Raw genomic sequence first — 23,627 nt, forward strand, 5'->3', positions numbered from 1 at the left:
GTTATAAGAGCTGTCTGCATACTCTGAAGAGATCCTACTTAGATTAAAGCCAAAACAAAAATAGAGGGCAAAACTGAGCCATAATGACCTATTTTGGACTCTTGTACTCTTGCATGCCTAAAGTCAGACCTACCTCCACGAACCAACACATTCTTGGGGGCTAATCTGACTAGAATAATGGAGGGATAATCTCTCATGTCAGGGTCCCTCAAGGAGAATGGGACTTTTCCCCATTAGTTCTTCTGGTCAATGCCCAGTCCCCACCCTATACTGGGCATCGGATAGGAGGTAGGGGAAAGATGAATGATGCCTGGCACAATCAGAAGTGCTACTTCCAACCCCATAGGGCCTGGCAGAAATTTTAAGATTATGGAGACCTTTGCACAACCTCATAATGCTTTTAAGTGCCACAACTTAAAAAAATAAAGCAACAATTACTCAAAATAACTAACCTACAGGGCAGATAAAAAGAATCAAGTGCTAGATAGTTAAATACTCTACTACAGAGAATACAGAATCCTTACATTAGATATAGGCATGGTTGCCATTAACTAATATTGTTACATGTTTTCCAAAATACTTTCCTACCTATTGTTGTCCCTAGGTTGCCCAGACAGATAAGCCCATGTGGCCTTAAGTACTACTACATGTTCCAATTAGATGAGTCCAAAAGTATAGGGCTCACTATGTGGATCTGAACAGGAGGCTAAGGAGAAAGTGGAGAAAGTAGGGGTCATATGTGAAGCTGATACACAGCAGCTTCCTATGTATCTTTGGAAAATGTATGAGGGATTAAATATTTTTCTACGTGAAAATGAATGACACTGTGGTAGTAAGGCAGAACAACACTTAAAATATGATTTTTGCCACAATGAGTGCCAATAAGAGATGTGTGGTCACAATACAATGGAGATACATTAATTGTAATGAGAGAGCTAAGGTGCTTCATCAAAGAGAAAGAAACACATCAAGAGGCAGACTCAAGATCTGTAAACTACATTTATTGAGTACTTATTGGGCAGTGGGCACAACAGATACAAAAGAGGATGGGGACAGTAAGAACTTAAAAAATTAAATACACATGTTAATTTACCATCTAATTCTACCAGGAAAGTACAAAATTTGTACAACTTATACTTTATTATGAAATTGTGATGCCTGTCAAAAGGATAAGCTATACATACAATGCCAAAAATTTTTTTAAATTGTGCTTAACATCATTAGAATTACCCCAAAATGGGTTGATAAAATGCCTATACAGCATTCATTCTTATTACACACATATATTCACTTTAAAGATTGCTTGAAAAGTACGAATCCTTTGACCCCATTGCTGGAAATCTGTGGTCAACACCTACACGTGTCGTTTCTCTAAGAAACAGCATGGCATTTGCGGTCCATTTCTCCCTTAAAGTCACCTTATTTTCAGCTAGCTTAGTAACAAGCTCTCTTAGAACTGTTTATATGTCTTTTGTCTGATCATCTTCTTCAAGTTTCCTGATTTCATTTTTTAAACAATTTATAGTTTCACGACTTGCCTTTAATCTCTCCTTAAGCTCTGCAATTTCAAAGCTTGTTTTTTTTTTTCGCAGCTTCTAATTTTTCTCTGGTTTTCACTTCAAGTTCTGCAACTAAGGAAAACATATTTTTATTGAACTATTTCATTTTTCTCACATGTCTAAGGTATGTCAGAGAGGAATAAATATGGCATTTCCTTAGGTCAGTTTCCACGATGAAATGTAAACAACTTAAGATACATTAAACATATGGAGGTGGGTAGAAAGTCTAAACTCTCACAAGAGAATCTAAGATGCTTTCTGCAACTAAGAATGAAATTCTGGCCATTCACAATTAAGATGTTAAGACATAATGTCCTTGAGGCGCCTGGGTGGCTCAGTCATTAAGTGTCTGCTTTCGGCTCAGGTCATGGTCCCAGGGTCCTGGGATCGAGTCCCGCATAGGGCTTCCTGCCTTCTCCCTCTCCCACTCCCCCCTGCTTGTGTTCCCTCTCTCGCTTTGTCTCTCTCTGTCAAATAAATAAATAAAATCTTAAAATAAAAAAAAAAAGACGTAATGGCCTTGTTTTTCTCTCCACATACATATTAATTTGGAAATAAGGTGGAATACAATCCAAGAGACACCCAGATAATATGAAGAGCTAACTAAATACAGTGTTCTGAAACATAAGTACAAGTAAAATTTTACATAAACAAAATCACGCTGGTAAAACAAACCCCTATCTTTAAAAAAAAAAAGATAGCAATAACCACCTAGGTCTAAATTCCAGCTGTACCATTTACTAGCTGTGACACTCTAAGTTATTTATTATTTCTATGCTAATTTCTCATTATAATGATGTGTATTATAATGAGACTATAACGAACACCTCATATGTGAAAAAAAATTTTTATAACTTCTAGTTTTGTCTCATTTAGCATATTTTGTGACCTATTTCTTTCCCCCAAACTAGTCTTAATAGTTTTACAGAAGTTCTGGGAGATAATGTGCTCTTAGCTGAGCTTTTCTATTTTCTTGGTATTCGTGGAATGACTTCTACTGGTATTAATGACCAGCTACTAAAGAGGACCTAGCATCTTAGTAAGTAGATCTGTAAACTTTTATTTTTAGTTCGTATCTAAAACTTTACTCAAAAATTTTAAATGAATTAATGTACATAAAGTATCTAAGAATACTGTCAGGTACATAAAAAGCCATCCTAACTACCATTATGACAGAGAAACACTAAATATTTAAAACATTCTAGCCGGTTACATAACAAATTACTAAAGAAAGTATCATTACTGCAAAATAGAACACACCTTTTTAAATATCCCACTTGGATAGTGTAGTATTGTTTTACAAAGAAAAATGCCTACTTTTGTCCAGCAGTTCCATCTTGTGGACATTTCAGGTAATTGCTGCTGATGACTATAAAGCACAGTTGTACTTTACTGTTGATAAGATGATCACTAACTGTAAGCAGCATGGTTTGGTGTGGTGGTGGTGGGGGGAGGGAACCCTTTAAAATCAGAAAGACTTCAGTTCAAATACAACCTTGGCCCCTTATTAGCTAAATGCTGATTATCTCCTAAGTCTCCCCCAATCTGGTTTCTATTTGGTACAGTCAAAACTGTTATTTCTCAGAGAATATCTGAGGATTAAGTAATAAATGTAAAGCATCTAGCACATTAAAAACATGCAATAATATTTATTTTCTTTATGGCTGGTGACTTTCTTTTTATGATACATTTTATAATGCATGTAAAATTTTATATTGCCAAAACAATCCTTATTTTTCTTTGTAATTTCTTTCACTGCTTAATTTTAACTTTGAAAATCATTTTTGACAATATAAGTACCTACATATGATACAAAACTAAAAGCTGAAAAATGTAGATAATGTAAAAATGTCTCCTTCCACCTCTGTCCCCCCAACCAACCAGTGTTTCTTCCCAGAGATAATCAGTTTTAGGTTTCTTTGGTACCTTTCAGAAATATTTTGTTCATAGACAAGCACACATCTAAGTGTGATTTTTTCTCACCCCCAAAACAAGTGGTATCATACTATCTACACATTGCTCTGCATCTTGCTGCTTCACTTAATATTACGTCTGAAAGCCCATTCTGTATCCTACAGCTGTCTCATTCTTTTAATGGCTGCAGATGACTTCACCTAATGGACATATATAACTCATTAATCTGTCCCCTCTGATATAGAGTATTTCCATTTTTTCTTTTACACACAATGCCATAATGTGTATGCCGTGAGTAATTATTTCAGTATATTTGTAGGATAATCAGTACACTTGTAGGATAAATTCCTGTAAGTACAATTGTTGGGATATATGTACTTGTAACTTTGAAGGAATGCCAAGTAACTCTTAAAGGTTCTATTACTTTACAGTCCCACTAGCATTGTATGTCTGTTTTCCTACTGTATCAACTTCTCGATCTCAGTTACCCAGAAAGGTTAAAAATGGTATTTCAGGCTAAATTTAATTTGCCTTTCTCTTTTTACTACTAAGGCTGACCAATCTTTTTATGTTTAGGAGAGACATTTCTCCCCTCCTTTTTATGGATTGTCTGTCTTTCCTTTTTTTTTTTTTTTTTTAAGATTTATTTTATTTGAGAGAATGAGCGAGAGAGAGAGCACATGAGCAGGGGCAGAGGGAGAGGGAGAAGCACACCAACCACTGAGCAGGGAGCCCGATACAGGGCTCGATCCCAGGACCCTGAGATCATGACCTGAGCCGAAGGCAGACACTTAACAACTGAGCCACCCAGGTGCCCATCTTCGCTAATTTTTCTATCGCATTATTGGCCTTTTTAATAAATTGAGGTATAAGTGACATATTAGTTTCAGGTGTACAACATGATGATTCCACATTTGTATACACTGCAAAATGATCATCATAGTAAGTCTAACATCTGTCACCATAGTTACAAATTTTTTTTCCTGTGATGAGAACTTCTAAGATCTCTTAGCAACTTTCAAATATGCAATACAGTATTGCTAACTATAGTCTCCATCCTGTGCATTACATCCCCATGACTTATTTATTTTTAACTGGAAGTTTGTGCCTTTTGACCCCTTTCAGCCATTTCACCAACTGCCCACCCTCATTTCGACAACCACCAATCTGTTCTATGAGTTTGTTTTTTTTAAGATTTATTTATTTTAGAGAGCACATGTGTGTGTGAGCAGGAGGAGAGGGAGAAGGACAGAAGTAGACTCCCTGCTGAGTGCAAAGCTCGATGTAGCGCTCAATCTCAAGACTCTGAGATCATGACCTGAGCCAAAACCAAGTCAGACGCTTAACCAACTGAGCCACCCAGGCACCCCAGTTTTTTTTTGTTGTTGTTTGTTTTTTACGATTCCATATGTAAGTAAGATCATTTGGCATTTGTCTTTCTCTGACTTATTTCACTTAGCATAATACCCTCAAGGCCCATCCATGTTGTCATAAATGGCAAGATTTCCTTCTTTTTTTTTTTTATGGCTGAATAATATTCCATTGTGTATATATACCACATTTTCTTTATTCATTCATCAATAGACACTTAGGTTGTTTTCATATCTTGGCTATTGTAAATAATGCTGTAATGAACACAGAGGTGTATATCTCTTCTCAATTTTCAAGTTAGTGCTAGTGATTCTATTTTCTTCATATAAATATCCAGAAGTGGAAATGCTGGATCATATGGTAATTCTATTTTTAATTTTTGAGGAACCTCCAATTTACATGCCCACCAACAGTGCATCAGGGTTCCCTTTTCTTCACATCCTTGCCAACACTTGTATTTCTTGTCCTTTAGAAAACAGCCATTCTAACAGGTGTGAGGTCGTATCTCATTGTAATTTTTAAGTTGCATTTCCCTGAAGATTAGTGATACTGACCACATTTTTATGTACCTGTTGGCCATCTGTATGTCTTCTTTGGAAAAATACCCAAATCTTGCTCATTTTTAAACTGGATTGTTTGCTTTTTTTGCTATTGAGTTGTAGGAGTTCTTTTATACATTTTGAATATTAACCCTTTATCAGATATATAATTTGTAAATATCTTCTTCCATTCAGTATGTTGTCTTTTCATTTTGTTGGTACTTTCCTTAGTTGTGAAGAAGCTTTTTAGTTATTGGCCTTTCTTACTGATGTGCAGGAGCTCTTTATATTTTAAAGAAACTAGTCATTTGTGATAGGAGTACAATATTTTTTCATGGCTTGTCTGTCTTTAGACTTCGTTTAGAGTGCTTTTTTTTTTTTTTACTATGCAACAATTTTTATTCCCTTTCTCCCTCTCTCTCCACATCAATGAAAAAACATATACTGAGTGAAAGGCACTTTGTTAGATGCTGGGGTGAGGTAGATGATAGACAAGAAAGAAAAATGCAGTACAGTGTCATAGGGAGCTATGAGAGCAGACTGGATTCATACCAGTGTGAAAGGGTGTGTGTATTAAGGAAGGCTTCTTGGCAGCAATAAAATCTGAGCTGAGTTTTAAACAATGAGAAAGGAATTAGATGGATGAAGTGGACATCACAGGCCCTGGAAACAGCACATACAAATCTGGGAAACAACAAGGAGTCAGGTACAATGGTTAATAGGTAGTTTTAAATTGAGTCGGGAAGACCTGATCCAACTTATTTGTCAAAAGGACAACACACACTATAGATTCTTGTTGTTTGGTTTGGTCATTACACTTTATTTTCTGACCAATCGTAAGACTGCAAAGGGCATGATGTACTTGGAAGAAGAGCTAATTAGCAATGAAATCATAAGGGAAAACATTTAAAAATTTCTTTTAGCTTGTTTCAGTTTTCCGCTTCCTATATATTAAGTGCTTATATAAGGAAGAAAAATTTGTTTTAAATTTCTAAGTTAAGCCTCAATTTAGAGTAAATCAATCCAAAGAGAAATTATTATTTTTGCAAGCCAATATAACTTACTGGTTAGAAGCACAGACTGTAAGGCTTTTACAGAGATAGAACAGCTTATCAATAGAACAGATAGAACAGCGCAGATTCAGGTTAAATCCTGGCTCTACTGGGTGATTTGAGACAAGTCATCAAATCTCTCTATGCACTAGGGCCTTTATCCACAGAATGGGGCTATAGTAGCATCCTCCTCCTAGGGCTGTTATACCCATAATTCAGTAAGTTCAGAAATGTAAAGCACTCATCGAGTACACAGTAAGCTCTCATTAAGTGTGTACTATTGTTTTAATTATTCCTACATAAAATACTTTATTACACAGACTAATTTTATTAGTAGTATAATAAAATATACTAATAATACTAATACTAATTTTATTATTAGTATAGTTTTATGAACTTTTAAAGATTTTTTTTTTTTTTTTTTTTTTTGAGAGAGAGAATGAGATAGAGAGAGCATGAGAGGGGGAAGGGTCAGAGGGAGAAGCAGGCTCCCTGCTGAGCAGGGAGCCCGATGCAGGACTCGATCCCGGGACTCCAGGATCATGACCTGAGCCGAAGGCAGTCGCTTAACCAACTGAGCCACCCAGGCGCCCTAGTTTTATGAACTTTTAATATGCTTCACAAATGTACTCTCTGACGTGATATTTAAAACTCCAACCATCTCCTCCCACCAAAGGTGTTCCCTTCCCTGCTGTTTTTCTCCATATCACCTAATTACTAACTTACACTTTACTGTTCTATTTATTTAATATCTGCCTTTCTCTCAATAGAGTGTAAGCTTCATGAAGGAGGGATTTTTGTCTGGTTTGGACACGGCTCTACCTTCTGAACCTAGAATAATGCCTGGTATATAACTGGTGCTCAATATATACTATAAGAAAATGAATGGAAGATCAAAGAACAACTTAATGAATGCTGACATAAATGTTAACACAAGGATGGCAAATAGGTATCATCTTGAGTACCAACTGCAAATGACTGGCAGTAGCTGCACGGAGTGATGTGTATGGGATTCTGACGCCATGTTAGCTTAGAGGGAAAATATAACGTGACTGATTATCAGTGTGTCATTCTAGTATTCACCACCCCAGCATTAATCTGAAACTATGTAAAATGACACAGGTTAAACAAAAAGAGGTAAGCTAGTTCACAGTACAGTAGTCCCCCCTTATCCATAGGGGATACATTCCAAGACCCCCAGTAGATGCCTGAAACCATAGATAATACTGAACTCCATACAGACTATGCGTTTTCCTATGCATACAGGAAAGACTATGATAAAGTTTAATTTATAGATTAGGCACAGTAAGAAATTAACAATAACTAGTAAAATATAATAATTATAACAATATACTGTCATAAAAGTTATGTAAATGTGGTCTCTCTCTCTCAAAATATCTGATTGTATTGTACTCACCCTTCTTGTGATGATATGAGATGATAAAATGCCTAAGTGGTGAGATGAAGTGAGGTGAATGATGCAAGCCCTGTGACACAGCATTAGGCTACCACTGACCCTCTGACAATGTGCCAGGAAGAGGATCACCTGCTTCTGGACCACTGTTGACCCTAAGTAACTGAAACCTTGAAAAGTGAAATCATGGATAAGGGGGGACTACTATGTACAAAAGTATACAGTTGACCCTTGAACAACATGGGTTTGAACTGCATGGGTCCACTTATACATGGATTTTTTTTTTCCCCCAGTAAATACAGTGCAGTACTGTAAATGTATTTTCTCTTCCTTATAACTAACATTTTTTCTCTAGCTTACTTTATTACACAGACTAAAATATATATAATATACAAAATATGTGTTAATTGACTGTTTATGAATAAGGCTTCCAGTCAACAGTAGGCTATTAGTAATTCAGTGTTTGGGAAGTGAAGAGTTACACAGATTTCTGACTGCTGGTGGGTTGGGTAGAGGACAGTGGTCAGCGTTGTTCAAGGGTCAACTGTAATTATGTTCTGCAAGGTTCTTCCCAGATTTTATTAGCAAAGACTAGTAAACAGAAAATGGTTGAGTGACAGGTTAAGCAAGATTAGTGAAAAGCTATGCTTAAATGTAACTAGGGAATAAAAGACAGTATTTCAGAGAATGCGAGAGGCTACTTTGTGAACAATTTAAAACATCCTTCTTAGAGGTTCTATAGTAATACATATTTTTTTTTAACTCTTAAAAAATTTACCTTTATATATCCTTAGAAAAAAATTTAATAGTCACTAATCCCATAATCCTTTCACCATTATAGAATACATTATTTTTCAGAATTAATTATGAACTCATGGCACTTACATTCTGTTTCATGCTTATAGGCTCCTAATGTTAGCTGGCGAGATGTTGTTAATAATTGTTGCATCATTGCTGTTGGGTCTTGAAATATCTAATGGGATAGAATGAAAAAAAGCCCAATAACTTCAAAGTTCTACAACTTAAAATGCTTTTAAAATTCTCATTATAAAATCTCCTTACCATTTCATCATAGAACTCTGAAACCACTGTCTTTTTTCCCAGCATTGCATTGGTGTCTGACTGAAACAGCTTTAATAAATGATAGAGGGTTACCTGTGAAATAAAAATAGATGTCACATCTGTGCAAAGGTTTTCATCATCGTGAGACATCATGATTTCTGTAACTGAATTAGAAAGTAGAATTAGTTAACATGTCAAATTCAGGATCTTATCTCAACTACAAGTTACTGTGTGGCAGATCACTCATTCTGTACTTTTATTTTCCTATTAGGTATTATTATCTATCCACATCTACTAAACATGAATGTTTTAAAGAGGGTAGGTATGGATGTTAGAAAACATCTCTACAGAATGACAATGTAGAAAAATGACATAAAATACAGCTACAGAGATGCATGGGAGTAATTTTAGAAAAACAGAAAAGAATCATTGTGGTTTTCCTAGGGAAAGGGCCAGAGGTAGGGGAAAGAAGATGTTATGGGTTGAACTGCGTCCCCCTAAAAGATACGCCAAAGTCCTAACCCTCAGTACTAGTAAATGTGACCCTTATTTGGAAATAGAGTCTTTGCAGGCGTAATAAAGTTAAGATGGGAGTTATTAGGTAAGGCCCTAACCCAATATGACTGGTGTCCTCATAAGAGACACAGAGACAAGGAGGGAGAAGAGCCAGGGGACAATGGAGGCAAAGATTTTAGTTATGCCACCAAAGCCAAGAAACACCTGGGGCTACCAGGAACCAGAAGACACAAGAAAGGATCCTTCCCTAGAGGTTTTGGAGAAAGCATGGCCAATGCCTTGCCTCCAGAACCATGAGAATAAATATGTTGTTTTTAGCTACTCAGTTTGTGGTGCTTTGTTATGGCAGCCCTAAGAAACTGATACAGGAGACCTGTATTTTTTACTTTTAAAATCTTTTTTTAAACCATGTGCATACCTTACTTTTATAATTCAAGAACAATTTAAAACTACGTCATAAAACTGTCCTTCCTTGAATTTACTATTGAGACACTTAGAGGCATTCATGCAGATATAGACAATGAAAAACGTCAAGACAGATGTCCCTAATTTTGAGGGGTGTTTGAAGATTCTTAGAGCAATGAAAATGCCTAAACTAGCCACAAAGATATTTCTAGGAATAAAAACCCAATTTTAGCATTTTGCTTTTAGGAACAATCATTCCTTTTATAATGGTTTGATCTATAATCTATAATGGTTTGATCTATAGATTTTTAATCTATAACCGGGAAACAGAAATAAATCACATACTACCTGTGTCTTTCTTTTATATTTTAAATAAAACTTCATGACTTATTTTAAAGAGTCAACAATTAAAAAAGTATAATGGTTTCATTATACTAAAAGAATATGACAACAGTTTTTGGGTAATAAAATCCAGGCCTGTGTAGATCTATACAGAAACCTATTCAATAAATTAATCACTGCAGAAGTACAATAAGCACTCTTTCCAAGAGTGGACTTTGAGAGTTGTCTCACAGAAGGTTATATGATATAATTTCTTTCAGAGATTTATTTTCCAACTGGGAGTGGTGGATAGGACAGATGAAGAATAGATAGGTAAGGCAGCACATTCTCAAAGTAAAAATGAATTCCAAGCAATCTTACAAAGTTAAAAAGAGTTTCTGCCCTACTAGCATTACTGATTTCTCTTCCTTCTCTCTCAACATCTGCTGTATTTCTGTATTCTATTCTCCCTAATAGACTCTTTCCATTAAGGACAGGAGCAGTATCTCATCTTTGTATCCTACCCCTTGAACAGTATCTTGGCAAATAATGGATATTTAATAATTTCTTGCCAGATAGAATATAATGTCTGTTGAGAGTATTCTAGAAGGAAAAAAGAATAATAGGAGATCTGAAAACCTTATCACATGGAAAACATTTAAATGAGCTATAGATGTTATTCAGGAGAAAAGAAAACGAATGTATGAAAGGTTATCAGTAAAAAGTTCAAGGAAGCTTAACACAAACTAGAGCTTTCTTAGCACTAGAACAACCCCAGTTTCACTTAATGACAAAAGTCAATAGTCTTTCTACTGGAGACAGTAAGCACAAACAAGGCTCTCATTTAAAAGACTGCCTAAAGGAATTCCTACGAAGGAATAGTATGGCCTATACCTATGGGTCCTAAATCTTACTGCGCACCAAAATCACCTGGGTGATTTTGAGGGGTGCTGGCCCCTCTCCAAACCTACTAAATCAGACTCGCCGGGGGATGGGGCCTAGGAGTTTGAATTTTTAAAAAACAACTCAGATATCTCTGGTGCAGTCCACTAGGAACTAATTCTCTGAACTACAGGCCCAGGTCATAGTCAGCTCATTTAGAAGCACATACAATTTAAAAAATGTAATCTGATTATTAAAGTGTAAATGTTTGGTGCTAAAGAAATGCACTGAATCTATCAAGATGAAAATTAATGGTGATGACCTGAAACGAGTTAAACACCAACCACACATGTGGAATGAGAGCGCCATAACTGAGTTGTAACCCTATGGGTTTACAAACAAAACAAGCTGAGTAGTTTTAGTCAAAAGAAAGGATAATGGAAAGAATGTGAGGTCTGAATGCAAATAACCTGGGTTCAAAAACTAGCTCTGCCCCAGTTAACTGTGTTTTTGAGCATATGACTTGATCTCTGAACCTTAGTATCCTCATCTCTAAAATGACGGTATCATCAACCTCCCAAAACTGCTGAGGGATCAAAGTGAAAGTTTTGAGGGACTTTTTACATTATTAAGCAAAAATTTGATAAGAGAACAAAAGATGAAAAAATCCATGGTTATAAATAAAAATTCAGGAATAAAATAAAGCTGCTAGTACTGATAGCAACTTGAAAAAGCAAAAAGACTGTTGCTAACTATAAAAAAACGGATACTCTCATTCTAGACAGCAGATAGACTCATCTTGTTTATTACTAATAACCAAATAATATTAATGAATTTTAAATTTTTCCTGTAGTAATCACATGATTCCATGGTTTCTTTCTGAGAAATGTTCACATTATATCGCTTCTTTCTATACTTGAAAAATAAGTTTTGAAAGGCATTTCCCATAAAAATGAAAAACCTTAACTCATGGCAAGATACACCATGCCATAAGCTTACATAAAGTGTATCTGAATAAAAATGTCAACATATAACAAACTATTCATTAAGTAGATTACATTTTCACAATTACAAAAATCTATTTTATGTTTGCAAAGATTATCATTACTCACAGGTCTCTCATTAGGATCAATGAAAAATATTTTGATGATTATTTCAAATTCACCCCATCCTGTTTCAGTAATTTCATATGGAGGCTTAGTAACAACTGAAGAGAAAAAAATAAAACAACTATAAATTACAAAAAATACTGATAGTCTCCTACATCTTTTTAAATGTTAAATTTTATATTATGAATCAAAAAACTGTACTGTACCTCTTAACGGATTGCCATAGCTTTCATGTAATTTAAATTGGATTTTCTTCACGTACGCTGACATATCCTAAAATACAGAGGAATTAGTTCTGCCATCTACATTTAAAAACTGAGGAAAATACACTGAGCATTGTACCTAATTTTATAAAATACACTTTCCCTCAAATTTTATGGAATCTAATTCTATTTTCTTTTATTTTAATTCCAGTACAGTTAACACACAAGTTAACAGTTTCAGGTGTACAATACAGTTTCAGGTGTACAATATAGTGATTCAATAATTCCACACATCACACAGTGCTTATCATGACAAGTGTACTCCTTAATCCCCAGTGGAATCTATAACTTTCCAAAAAACATGAATTATGCCCAGGTTTGGTTTTTATTTTAAACAAAGGAGGCCTGAGTTGAATTCTTTCACAACTCGTAACATACAGGAATATACATTTCCCTAATTCACTTGTTTTGCGAATCCTATTTTTATATATCTCTATAGACAATGCTCTAAATCAATTTTGATTTTCTATAAAAACAACAGCACATTTCCCATATATTTTACAGAAATAAGCATATAAACTAAAGCACATCTAAGAACTAAGCAACTTTAAAGAACAAAATTATATTACATAAAGCTAAGTTCAACTAAACTAAGCAACCTAAAACCATCAGATACAAAACTCCTTTTCCTAATCTTATTTCGAAGCACAGGAGCATATTCGTTAGTTCTGGCACATAGAAGGGATTCTCCTAGGGAAAGTGGCTTTTTCAAAAAAGAATTCACTGTAGAAAAATGTAAAACTGAATCAGTCACACTCGACAGTAGTATTCATTAATCTTTTTATTTGCTTTTGGGAAATCTTTGTATGTGATTATCTACATTTTTAATTGGGGTCATAACAATATAGTAACATCTGCTTTCATCACTTAACATTATATTGTCAACATTTTTTGAGGCAGCTTTTCATAAGCATATTTGAAGACTCTTTGGGGATACTTTCATTCATTTTTTTCCACAAATGACCAATACTGGATACCAGATGCCACCATGGTAAATAATAAACTCTTGTCCTCATGGCAGGGAGAGACAAGAAAATCAGCATTTCAATGTAATCTGTGTTAGGAGGGCAACAGGTACAAATTTGAGGAATGGCACCTAATTTAATTTTTGGAGATTAAGAGAGTAGTTTGAAAGAAAATACATTTAAACTAATACCTACGGGAACAATAAGAATGGAGTAGGCAGGAAGCAAGGAATGAAGACATTTAAGAGTGTCCCTTTGGGAAACTGAGAGTACTCTAGTATTGATGGAATGGAGGGTAGAAGGAAATGAAGAGGCAAACACAGCAAGGGATAAGCTGCAGAGGCAGAATCGGGAAAGACCATGGCAGGCCTTCTAAAACCGTTTTTTGTGTGTGTATGGTTTTTTTTTTTTTAAGATTTTATTTTTAAGTAACCTCTATCCCCAACATGGGGCTCGAACTCACAACCCCAGATCGAGTCACAAGCTCTACCAACTGAGCCACCGAGGCGCCCCTAAAACATGGTAATTTTAACTTTATCCTGAGGGCAACAGGTCAGTCATTGAAGGTTTCTTGTTTTTTCTAAATAACAGCTTTATCAAGATATTCACATACCACACGATTCACCCATTTATAGTAACTATTCAATGGTTTTTAGTACACTCAGAGTTGTACAACCATTCCCACAATCAAATCTAAAATATTTTCATCACACACAAAAAAAACCCATGCCCATTAGCACTCAGCCCTAAATCCCTCTTCCACCCATCCACTGGCAACCACTAATCTATCTTCTGTGTCTATGGATTTGCCTATTCTGGACATGTTATAAAAATGGAATCATCCAATATATGGCTTTTGGTTTGGCTTCTTTCACTTACCATAATGTTTCTAAACATTCCATGTGGTAGTAGCATGTATCAGTACTTTATTTCTTTTTACTGCCTAATAATGTTCTATTGTATGGATATACCACATTTTATTTATCCATTCATCAGTTGAAAGATACTTAGGCTGTTTCCATTTCTTTGGCTATTATGAATAATGCTGTTACAAACATTCATATACAAGTTTTTTTGTGAACTTTAAAGGGTTTTAAATCAACAAATATTCATTCACTGAGTATCTGCTGAATACCTACTATGCACTGACTGTATTCCAGGCATCAGAAATTTAGCAACAAAACAAAATTACCAGCATCCAGACTATAGAGTAGTTTTTTGTCTTTCATCTTCTCTGATGGTCTTATTACCAAATTGTTCCTAAAAAGTATGAACTACTCTTCCTGAAACACCTGATTAAATACGAAGCTAACTTAAGACGTAATGATTGGAAGATGGGCTGTGTTTATAGCATGGTTCTTGTTATCATAACTTTAGTTGGAAAACATTATTGGAAAATCCATTATTGGAAAATCGGATTTCTACTAACTGTTATGAGATGACAATGCTCACTTTTTTCTTTCAACTTTTTGGGGGTGACATTTCTACAATGGGCCAATTTTATAATCAGAAAGTTACTATATTACAATTTATCTTCAATCAAAAACAAACTGTAGCTTCAAAAAGTTATAGGAGAAACAAGTGCCTACCTCATTTCTATATGGTTTTACATACACTGTCCACTGATGGGTGTGCCCATCCTCTTCTCTTTTCTTTCCAAAATATCGAGCAACATTACCATAAACTATTGGTTTGACGATAGTAACCCCCTAAAGGAAAAATAATTTCAACATCAATTAATATTGCATCATTTACCCAAATATACAGAATAAGAGCTCTGAAAACTTGGGTTTTTTATTTTATTTTATTTATTTATTTGAGAGCGAGCGAGCGTGAGAGTGGGGAGGGTCAGAGGGAGAAGCAGGCTCCTTGCTGAGCAGGGAGCCCGATGCGGGACTCGATCCAGGGACTCCAGGATCATGACCTGAGCCGAAGGCAGTCACTTAACCAACTGAGCCACCCAGGTGCCCTGAAAACTTGTTTTAAGGAATGGCAGGCAATCTAAATACCTAGAGTTTGCTTATAACATGGATTTCTCTCAATCAAATCAGTATCAGACAATTATCTTCATATTAACACAAGTAACTAAACACCAGATTAATTACAATGTTCCCACTCTGAAAATGTCTATTTAAATCATGTAAAATACTTTGAGAGATTTTTTTTTAAGAAAGGCAAAGGCTCTTTATTTACAAACCTTAAAGCGAGCCTCAGGAATTAACACTGCCATCACCTGAGGGTAATAATGTCTTGATTTATCAGTTTACAGCAGTGTTTTCCAAAGCACAGTATAAACACTAAAGACAGTCTGGGAGAGGATTTTCGGTAGAATTAAGGCAAACACTTTTCAATTCATTACTTATGTGTTAAGTTCTGAGATGGAAGTACATGTTTCTCATTACATCTGGTATGTGTAGAGGTGGTGACTGTTGCCGGATTATCATGAAAAGGAGAGACAAAAAATTTCAAGGCAGGAGAAAACGCTGAATGTTGCACATGAAATTTGAGACTAACTGTTCAACAGTAAGAATGTATCTGAAGGTCAAAAAGCAAGACATACCACATATTAAAAGTGCTCTGCCAATGTACTCAATTCGTAAGAAGCAAGGAAAAGCCGTGAACAAATGGAAAAACTTTTCATTTTGGCTGGAAAATGAACAAATCCAATCCCTATGAGCCTCAAGTTAGTTAAAAGAAGGCAAGCAGTTTGTATGAGAATTTAAATAATCACAGCCAAGTGCTATTTGACACTTGTGAGAAGAGAAGATGAGGCATCAGGCTCAAGGCCTGAATGAATGAGCAGAAGGAGCACTGGCGCCAGGTATGGGTAATACATCCTGCAGCTACTACTGTGTTGCTAGAACTTGCAGATTTCCTCGGTGATGCAAAGCGGGTTCATCTGTCAACAGACTTTCTAACTGAAGGAAATTTATCTAAATTGGAAAAAGATGCCTACAAAACGACATAACAATCATCAAGAATGAGAAATAAATCCTTAATTTTAAAGCTTTACATGACTAACTCACAGGCATGTTTGGTGGAAAAGCATTTGAGGACTACAAGCCTAATCTCCTCAAATCACTTTGACTTAAAACGTTTTGAACCTTACATGATTACAAGTAGAGAAAGTTCTGTAAGTTCTCCGAAAGCTAATGTTTTAACCCTTTGGTACTACTTTCCTATCAGTCCCAAACCTTGCCCAAAGCTTGGGCAAAATATGTATTTATGATGAAGTTTCTGGTACTATGAATTCTACCTGACATCTTTCCATTAAATTTTGGTAGTTTCTGAAATTTTCCAAGAACTCCTACTTCGCACGTGATATTAAAGCACTGTGCATAATAGTTGTATACACGTACAGTCAAAATTATGTAAAAATTATGTCTGACACGGATCAGGACTTGATGAAAAGCTAGAGTAGATTGGTGCTAACGTGGGTGATATTTCTTTTTTTAAAAAGATTTTATTTACTTATTTGACAAAGCGCGCGCAAGCACAAGCAGGGGGAGCAGCAGAGGGAGGGAGAAGCAGGCTTCCCGCTGAGCAGGGAGCCCGATGTGGGGCTCAATCCCAGGACCCTGAGACCATGACCTGAGCTGAAGGCAGTTGCTTAACAACTGAGCCACCCAGGCGCCCCGTGGGTGATTTCTTTTTAAAAATTTCCTTTCTGCAATAAATCTAAAATCAGAAGGGGTAAAATTAGGTGTTATATATCAAGAACCAGAGGGCCCTGCCTTAAAAACTAATGTGCCAGGGGATGTAGGAAAGTGGGAGGGAAATGGGTCAGTGTCAAACACTGTATTAGGCTCCACGCCAGCAACTTTAAAAACAAAAGAAAACTGGGCGCCTGGGTGGCTCAGATGGTTAAGCGTCTGCCTTCAGCTCAGGTCATGATCCCGGGGTCCTGGGATCGAGTCCCACATCGCGCTCCCTGCTAGGCGGGGAGCCTGCTTCTCTCTCTCTCTCTGACTCTCATGAATAAATAAATAAAACATTAAAAAAAAAGGGAAAAAAAAGAAAACTAACATTTACGGGATGTTCTCTATGTGCGGGCCAGTGTTATCTTCTCTGCATGCCTTGATTAATATCTTGGCCGAAGCTTTGGGGCTTTGTGGACATCATGAACTCGGGCAAGCTTTCTGAACTTTTCTATCCCCCCAAGTTCTTCAGTTCTCGCACCTGCACATGCTGTGTGCGTAAGCCTCTGAAAGGCTGCTGTAGGGACTGAATCAGAGAATCGGGTAAAGCGGTTAGCTACTCTGCTTGGCACGGTCAGCGCAGAACCCAGTATCTGCTGCTCTTACTATCCTCACAATCAGGTGGATGGCACCCCCAGTTTACCGGTGACCTGGGCTGGCAGATGAGCACCAAGCCCTCAAAGCAGCTATTTTCCTCGGCAACAACGTCCAGCTCGCCCTCAAGCCACCACTGGTTGTTTTTTTGGCGGGGACGGAAGGGGGTGGAGAGGCGGTCAAATCGTGGCCAAAAGAAAAGAAACACTGCTTTTCCCGCAGCGGCTTTGACTCGCTCTCGGTCTACAAACCACGGCCCAAGCCTGAGCTGAGAAGGCGCGAGAGGGACAACCGGGCCCTCCCCAACGTGGCGCAGGGAGGAGCCAGGACGTGAGAGCCACTCCCGGAGGGGAGGCGCGTGCTGGGCACTGACCTTCACTCTCCCGCCGGAGTCAGGCCCAAATTCGGCCATTCTCTTGAACATATTGCCCTACGGAAGAAGCCGCCGCCGCCGCCAGGGAAAGAGACCGGGGCCGGCGGGGTCGCCGCTCCCCTCAGAGGCCCCGCTCCTCCCGCGCGGGCCCAGGCGGATGGTTTCTGGCTGGGCGAGGGCGAGTCTCCGGAGCTCGCGGCGCTGACAACACCCAACTCCTCGCGGCGGGCGAGTCCCGGAAGCGCGTTCAGTCCCGCGCCGCGGAGAGCCCAATGGAAGGAGCGGTGGCGGCGCCGTGCGCAGGCGCGAGGCGCTGGGGCGCAAAGTGCGCAGGCGCTGGGCCGACCCCCTGCGGCGGGGCGGGCCTCGGTGGTGGGAAACCGCTGGAGGCCCGGTGGTCCGGTTTTCCTGACGCCCCCCACCCCCAGCACCTGGATGCGGAATAAACGAGAAGTTGGCGTTTGGAGCCAATACCTTGTCATCGCTAAAGAGTTACGATTTTTAACCAAGTGAATCAAATCTACTCGCTGGCCCACACAAGCTTTGGTTTGCCCAATATCTTCCATCCCTTCTGTTAAGAGAGAATCTTCCAGTTTAAAATCAGTTCTTAAGGTCTTTTTGCTTCTTCAAGGATTTTGCGCCGTCAATCATACCCACTCCATGGTGTATCTTCAGCTTTTCCTCTACTTTGGCTTTTTCCCATAAGAAGAGTTAAGTTTAAATATTTCTCATTAAAAACAGTATGGAGTGGGTGGTTGGGTGGCTCAGTCGTTAAGCATGCGGCTCTTGGTTTCCACGCAGGTCATGATCTCAGGGTCCTGAGATTCTCTCTCTCCCCCTCTCCTCCCCACTCTAAAATAAATAAATCTTTAAAAAAACAAAACTGTGGAGGTTCCTCTAAAAGTTAAAAATAGAACTACTCTAGATCTAGCAATTGCACTTTGGGTAATACTAGGTATTACCCAAAGGATACAAAAATTACGGAAAGAGCCCAAATGTCCATCAACTGATAGATGGATAAAGAAGATGTGGTGTAGGGGTGCCTGGGTGTCTCAGTCCTTTAAGCCTCCAACTCTTGATTTCAGCTCAGGTCATGATCTCAGGGTCCTGGGATCAAGCCCCTCATTGGGCTCCATGCTCTGCAGGGAGTCTGGCTTCAGGATTCTCCCTTTCCCTCTCCCTGTGCTCTTCCTTCCACTTGTGCACACACACTCACTCTCTGTCTCTCAAATAAATAAATCTTTTTAAAAATGTGGTATATGTACACACACACACACACACAATGGAATATTAGCCATAAAAAGAATGAAATCTTGCCGTTTGCCATGACTTCAATGGAGCTAGAGAGTATTATGCTAAGTGAAATAAGTCAGTCAGAGAAAGACAAATACCATATGATTTCACTCAGGTGAAATATAAGAAACAAAACAGATGAGCATGGGGGGAAAAGAGGCAAACCAGGAAACAGAGTCTTAACTAGAGAACAAACTGAAGGTTATTGGTGGGGAGGTGGGCAGGGGATGGGTTAAGTAGGTGATGGGTATTAAGGAGGGCACTTGTGATGAACACTGGTATTATATGTATGATATATGTATGTATGATGAATCACTAAATTTTACACCTGAAACTAATATTACACCTGAAACTAATATTACACTAATATTAACTAACAGGAATTTAAATAAAAACTTGAAAAAAAACTTTCTTATTAAAAACCATCCATTTTTGATCCTGCATATCTCTATTTTTGCATTATCCTTAAAAGTCGACCCTAAAAAGGCTCTCAATATTTCCTATTTGTTTCCATATGCTCCTCAGTCCATCACCTTCTGAATTTCATCCTCACTGAAACCTCTCTGACCAGAGTTACTGACTTTTCTATTAGTAAATATGTTAACCACTTTCCCTTAACTCATTTGACTTCCTGGCAGGATTTGACGATGCTAACCACTTCCTCCTTTTGTGATGCCCATTCTCTTGGTTTTCTTTCTTTCTTTTTTTTTTTTTTAATTTATTTGACAGAGAGATAGACAGAAGAGCACAAGCAGAGGGAGTGGCAGAGGGAGAGGGAGAAGCAGGCTCCGCACTGAGCAGGGAACCCGATGCGGGACTCGATCCCAGGACCCTGAGATCATGACCTGAGCCGAAGGCAGACGCTTAACCATCTGAGCCACCCAGGCGCCCTCTCTTGGTTTTTCTGTTAATTCTTGGGCAGCTGATTTCCAGGTGGTTAGTCACTCTCTTCTCTATATTCCCATAGTGCCTAAGTGATTGTAACACTTACCATGTTCTGTATTAATTATTTGTGAACTCCATGAGGGCAATAACTGTATCTTATTCACCTTAGTATTCTTAGGCCCACAACATTTCTTGTGCCCAATAATCAATGTTTGTTGAATAGTAAATAAATGAAAAATGGAGAAGTCAAGAAGACTTGAGGCTATTTTCCAAAGGTAGATGAAACCAGTGAGACCTGTTAAAGCACACTGTCCTACAAAATCCTTCACATCACAATATGGGATTTTTTTTGGCCCCTGTACCCTCGCCCAAATTTCACCTTTTTCAAATTACAGCTTTCAGAACGTGACCTCTGGAACCCAAATTTGCTCTTTATAATTATTTCTTCAGCTTTCCTCTTTCTGCTTTTCTCCTGTTTCTCAGAGGATTTTTTATTCTTTGTTTAAAATCTTACCCTAAGTATTTTTTAAGTAAAATAACATTTAATAAAATAAAATTAAGCAAATACATAAAACATATTGGGAACTTTTGTGGAAAGATAATGGATCGAATACACATCTTTTGTCTCCTCCCATAACTCCTTTAAAGCAAGTAAAGAGATTTTCAAAAAGGCATAAACCTATAAGGATAAGAAGAATGGTTGGGGGCGGGGAGAAAAAAATAAGAAGAATGGGAGGGAAGGCAAAACAGAATCTTGAAATCTGGAATAGGAATCGTGGTATAGGGCAGTCCTGAGAGCTGAGCAGTCAGAACTGATACACATCCCGCCTTTCCCCCCCATCCCCACACCCCACCCCACCCCACCCCCGCCAAGTCTCAAGAATTTGTATTTGTGGGGAATCTCTGGACGTAAGGGGAGGGAGATGGAAGAGAGAAGCTAACAAAACAGGTTGAGAGTCTGTTTCCTGGGTGGCGCAGTTGGTTAAGCCTCAGGCTTTGGTGGTGGCTCAGTCAAAAGAGTATGTGACTCTTGATCTTGGGGTCATGAGTTCAAGGCCACATTGGGTGTAGAGATTACTTAAATAAATAAACTTAAAAAAAGGGTGAAATTGACAAAATTCTAGCTGCGTCTGAAGCCTTGAGAGATTATTTAAATATTTAATATTTAATGTTTAAATATTAGACCTAGAGTTTGGGAGGTAAAACCAAAAGATACACAGAAAACTAAGCAAATTTAAGAGTCATGCAGTTATTAGCTCTAGGGAAAATACAATCTTCCATTAGAGAAGAAAATAATTGTATTTGTGGCTATGTAAATACTGAGTATTGGTCTAACAAAAATGTATAATTACATTGGAAGGATAGGCACTGGGGAAGGGTGCCATCTGCGATGGAGATTGAGGAGGAGGAAATAGAGCCTAATCCTTAACTTCCATAGTGGAAAGTCAATATCCTAATAGCCTAGGATGATGGAAAAATCAAGAAAATGCAATATAAGCCTAATATTTAAAAGCATGGAGGTAAATATAAAAAACATTAAACTAAAAGAGTAGAAAGCAGTTGCATGTAAAGGTGGAGAAATGAGGAGGTACATCTTTCATAAATTTTGTGGAACTATCTGACTCTGTAAACACTGAGAATTTATAACCTTATTAAAATTAAAAATGACTGGGGCGCCTGGGTGGCTCAGTCAGTTGGGCGTCTGCCTTCGGCTCAGGTCGTGATCCCAGGGTCCTTTGATTGAGCCCCGCATCGGGCTCCCTGCTCGGCAGGGAGCCTGCTTCTCCCTCTCCCTCTGCCTGCTGCTCTGCCTACTTGTGTTCTCTCTCTCTGTTAAATAAATAAATAAAATCTTTAAAAAATTAAATTAAATTAAATTAAAAATGATTTAAAAATATAATTGCATAATAGATATGCATTTAATTGGAAAACATTGTATCTATGAATGACATTAGTCACTCCTCATTATAATTTTTATTAATCTCCTTTCACAACTTCTAAGTAAATATTTTTTCAATGAGTCCACTATGGGTGCCTGGGTGGCACAGTCAGTTGGGCACCTGACCCTTGGTTTTGGCTGGTGTCGTGATCTCAGGGTTGTGAGATCGAGCCCCACATTGAGCTCCAAGTCAGGCTCTGCATTCAGCGGGGAGTCTGCTTGAGAATCTCTCTCCCTCTCCCTCTGCCCCTCCTGCTCTCTCTTTCTGAAATAAATAAATAAATCTTTAAAAAAAGGTAAATGAGTCCACTAAATAGAAGTGCAAAAGATGTGTTCAGGGCTTAGTTATAATTAGTGCCACATAAAGAGCTAAGTTATCATCTGGAATATTACTCTGCATTTCAAATAATACCCTGGGGTAAAAGTAAGCAACATACAGATTGAGTTTCTCTGAAAAATGATCAAACATTGATATTGATTTTTATTTCATTCCCAAATAAGAATAGAAATTCAATTTGGGAGCTTGACTGTATGATAATAAAAGCTATAAATAAGAAATGACAGTTACCAAAAACATTAAGCAAAATCTCCAGGAAACATCGCTTTCCCTCTTCAGCCAACTTTTGCTAATCTCTGGTTGTTTCTTCAGTCAGCCTGTGTTGTTGAGCTATCCTGGAGCTTTCTGGATATATCTCATTTCTGCAACGGAGCTGTCACTCTTCAAGTCTCTCTCCCCTACCTTGACTCATTCTTTATGCACCTCTGGGTGACCTGATATGAATAAACCCATATTTTGGGGGGTTTAATCGTATTAGAATGGCTCCAGAATCTTGAAGCCTGAGGCTGCACCCGTGTTGGGGACCTCTGCTGCCCTCCCATGGCTGGTCTATGCATTACAGTCACATAGTCAAGACTTGACCCTTGGGATCCCAGAAGCTGTTGTACTGGAATCATGTGGGCCTGAAGAGTAAGAAAAATCCTAGAATGGTCAACATGGAGGAATATACTAAATAATCAGGAAGAGATTCATTCGATCAGCTGTTTATTGAGTGCGTATCATGTTCCAGGTGTTTGGAATATGGGTGTAAAAAACTCTGCCCTCCTTCCTATCAGGACAGTGACCCAGCATGGTGTCAGAGATGTAACACAGTTAAGAGGGCGTGCAGATGTGGAGGAAGGGGTAGCCAATGAAGGATATTAGAGCCTGAGTGGAGAGGGTCTATTCCATGGTGAGGCAGTGTTGGGAGATTTGTTACATACAGACAAATTGATCAAATACATACATGCACTAAGGATACATTTCAAAGCTATTAAGGACAATGGAAGCCAAGTTTCTCACTATCAGAGAAGAGAGTTAACAATGTGGAAAAAGAAAAATAGAATGAACCCTGTGGTGTGGGATTGGAATTGGAGATACTGATATGAATTCAATATAAATAGATACAGTGATAAATACTGTGTAAATACATACAA

General features: G+C 37.9%; 1 protein-coding gene across 1 annotated transcript; it reads right to left on the bottom strand.

The window, feature by feature from the left end:
- Window positions 1–980: 980 nt before the first annotated feature.
- Window positions 981–18,314, bottom strand: YEATS4 (YEATS domain containing 4). The gene is given in 8 exon segments (XM_035002167.1): window positions 981–1,586; window positions 1,588–1,631; window positions 8,735–8,822; window positions 8,912–9,004; window positions 12,148–12,242; window positions 12,351–12,417; window positions 14,962–15,081; window positions 18,038–18,314. Coding segments are annotated over 8 exon segments (684 nt in total). The 5' UTR covers window positions 18,089–18,314; the 3' UTR covers window positions 981–1,460.
- Between the last annotated feature and the right edge of the window lie 5,313 nt (window positions 18,315–23,627).

Source organism: Mirounga leonina, unplaced genomic scaffold, assembly GCF_011800145.1.
Source record: "Mirounga leonina isolate KUSES-001 unplaced genomic scaffold, KU_Mleo_1.0 Mir_126, whole genome shotgun sequence".
In the NCBI taxonomy this organism is placed as follows: domain Eukaryota; kingdom Metazoa; phylum Chordata; class Mammalia; order Carnivora; family Phocidae; genus Mirounga; species Mirounga leonina.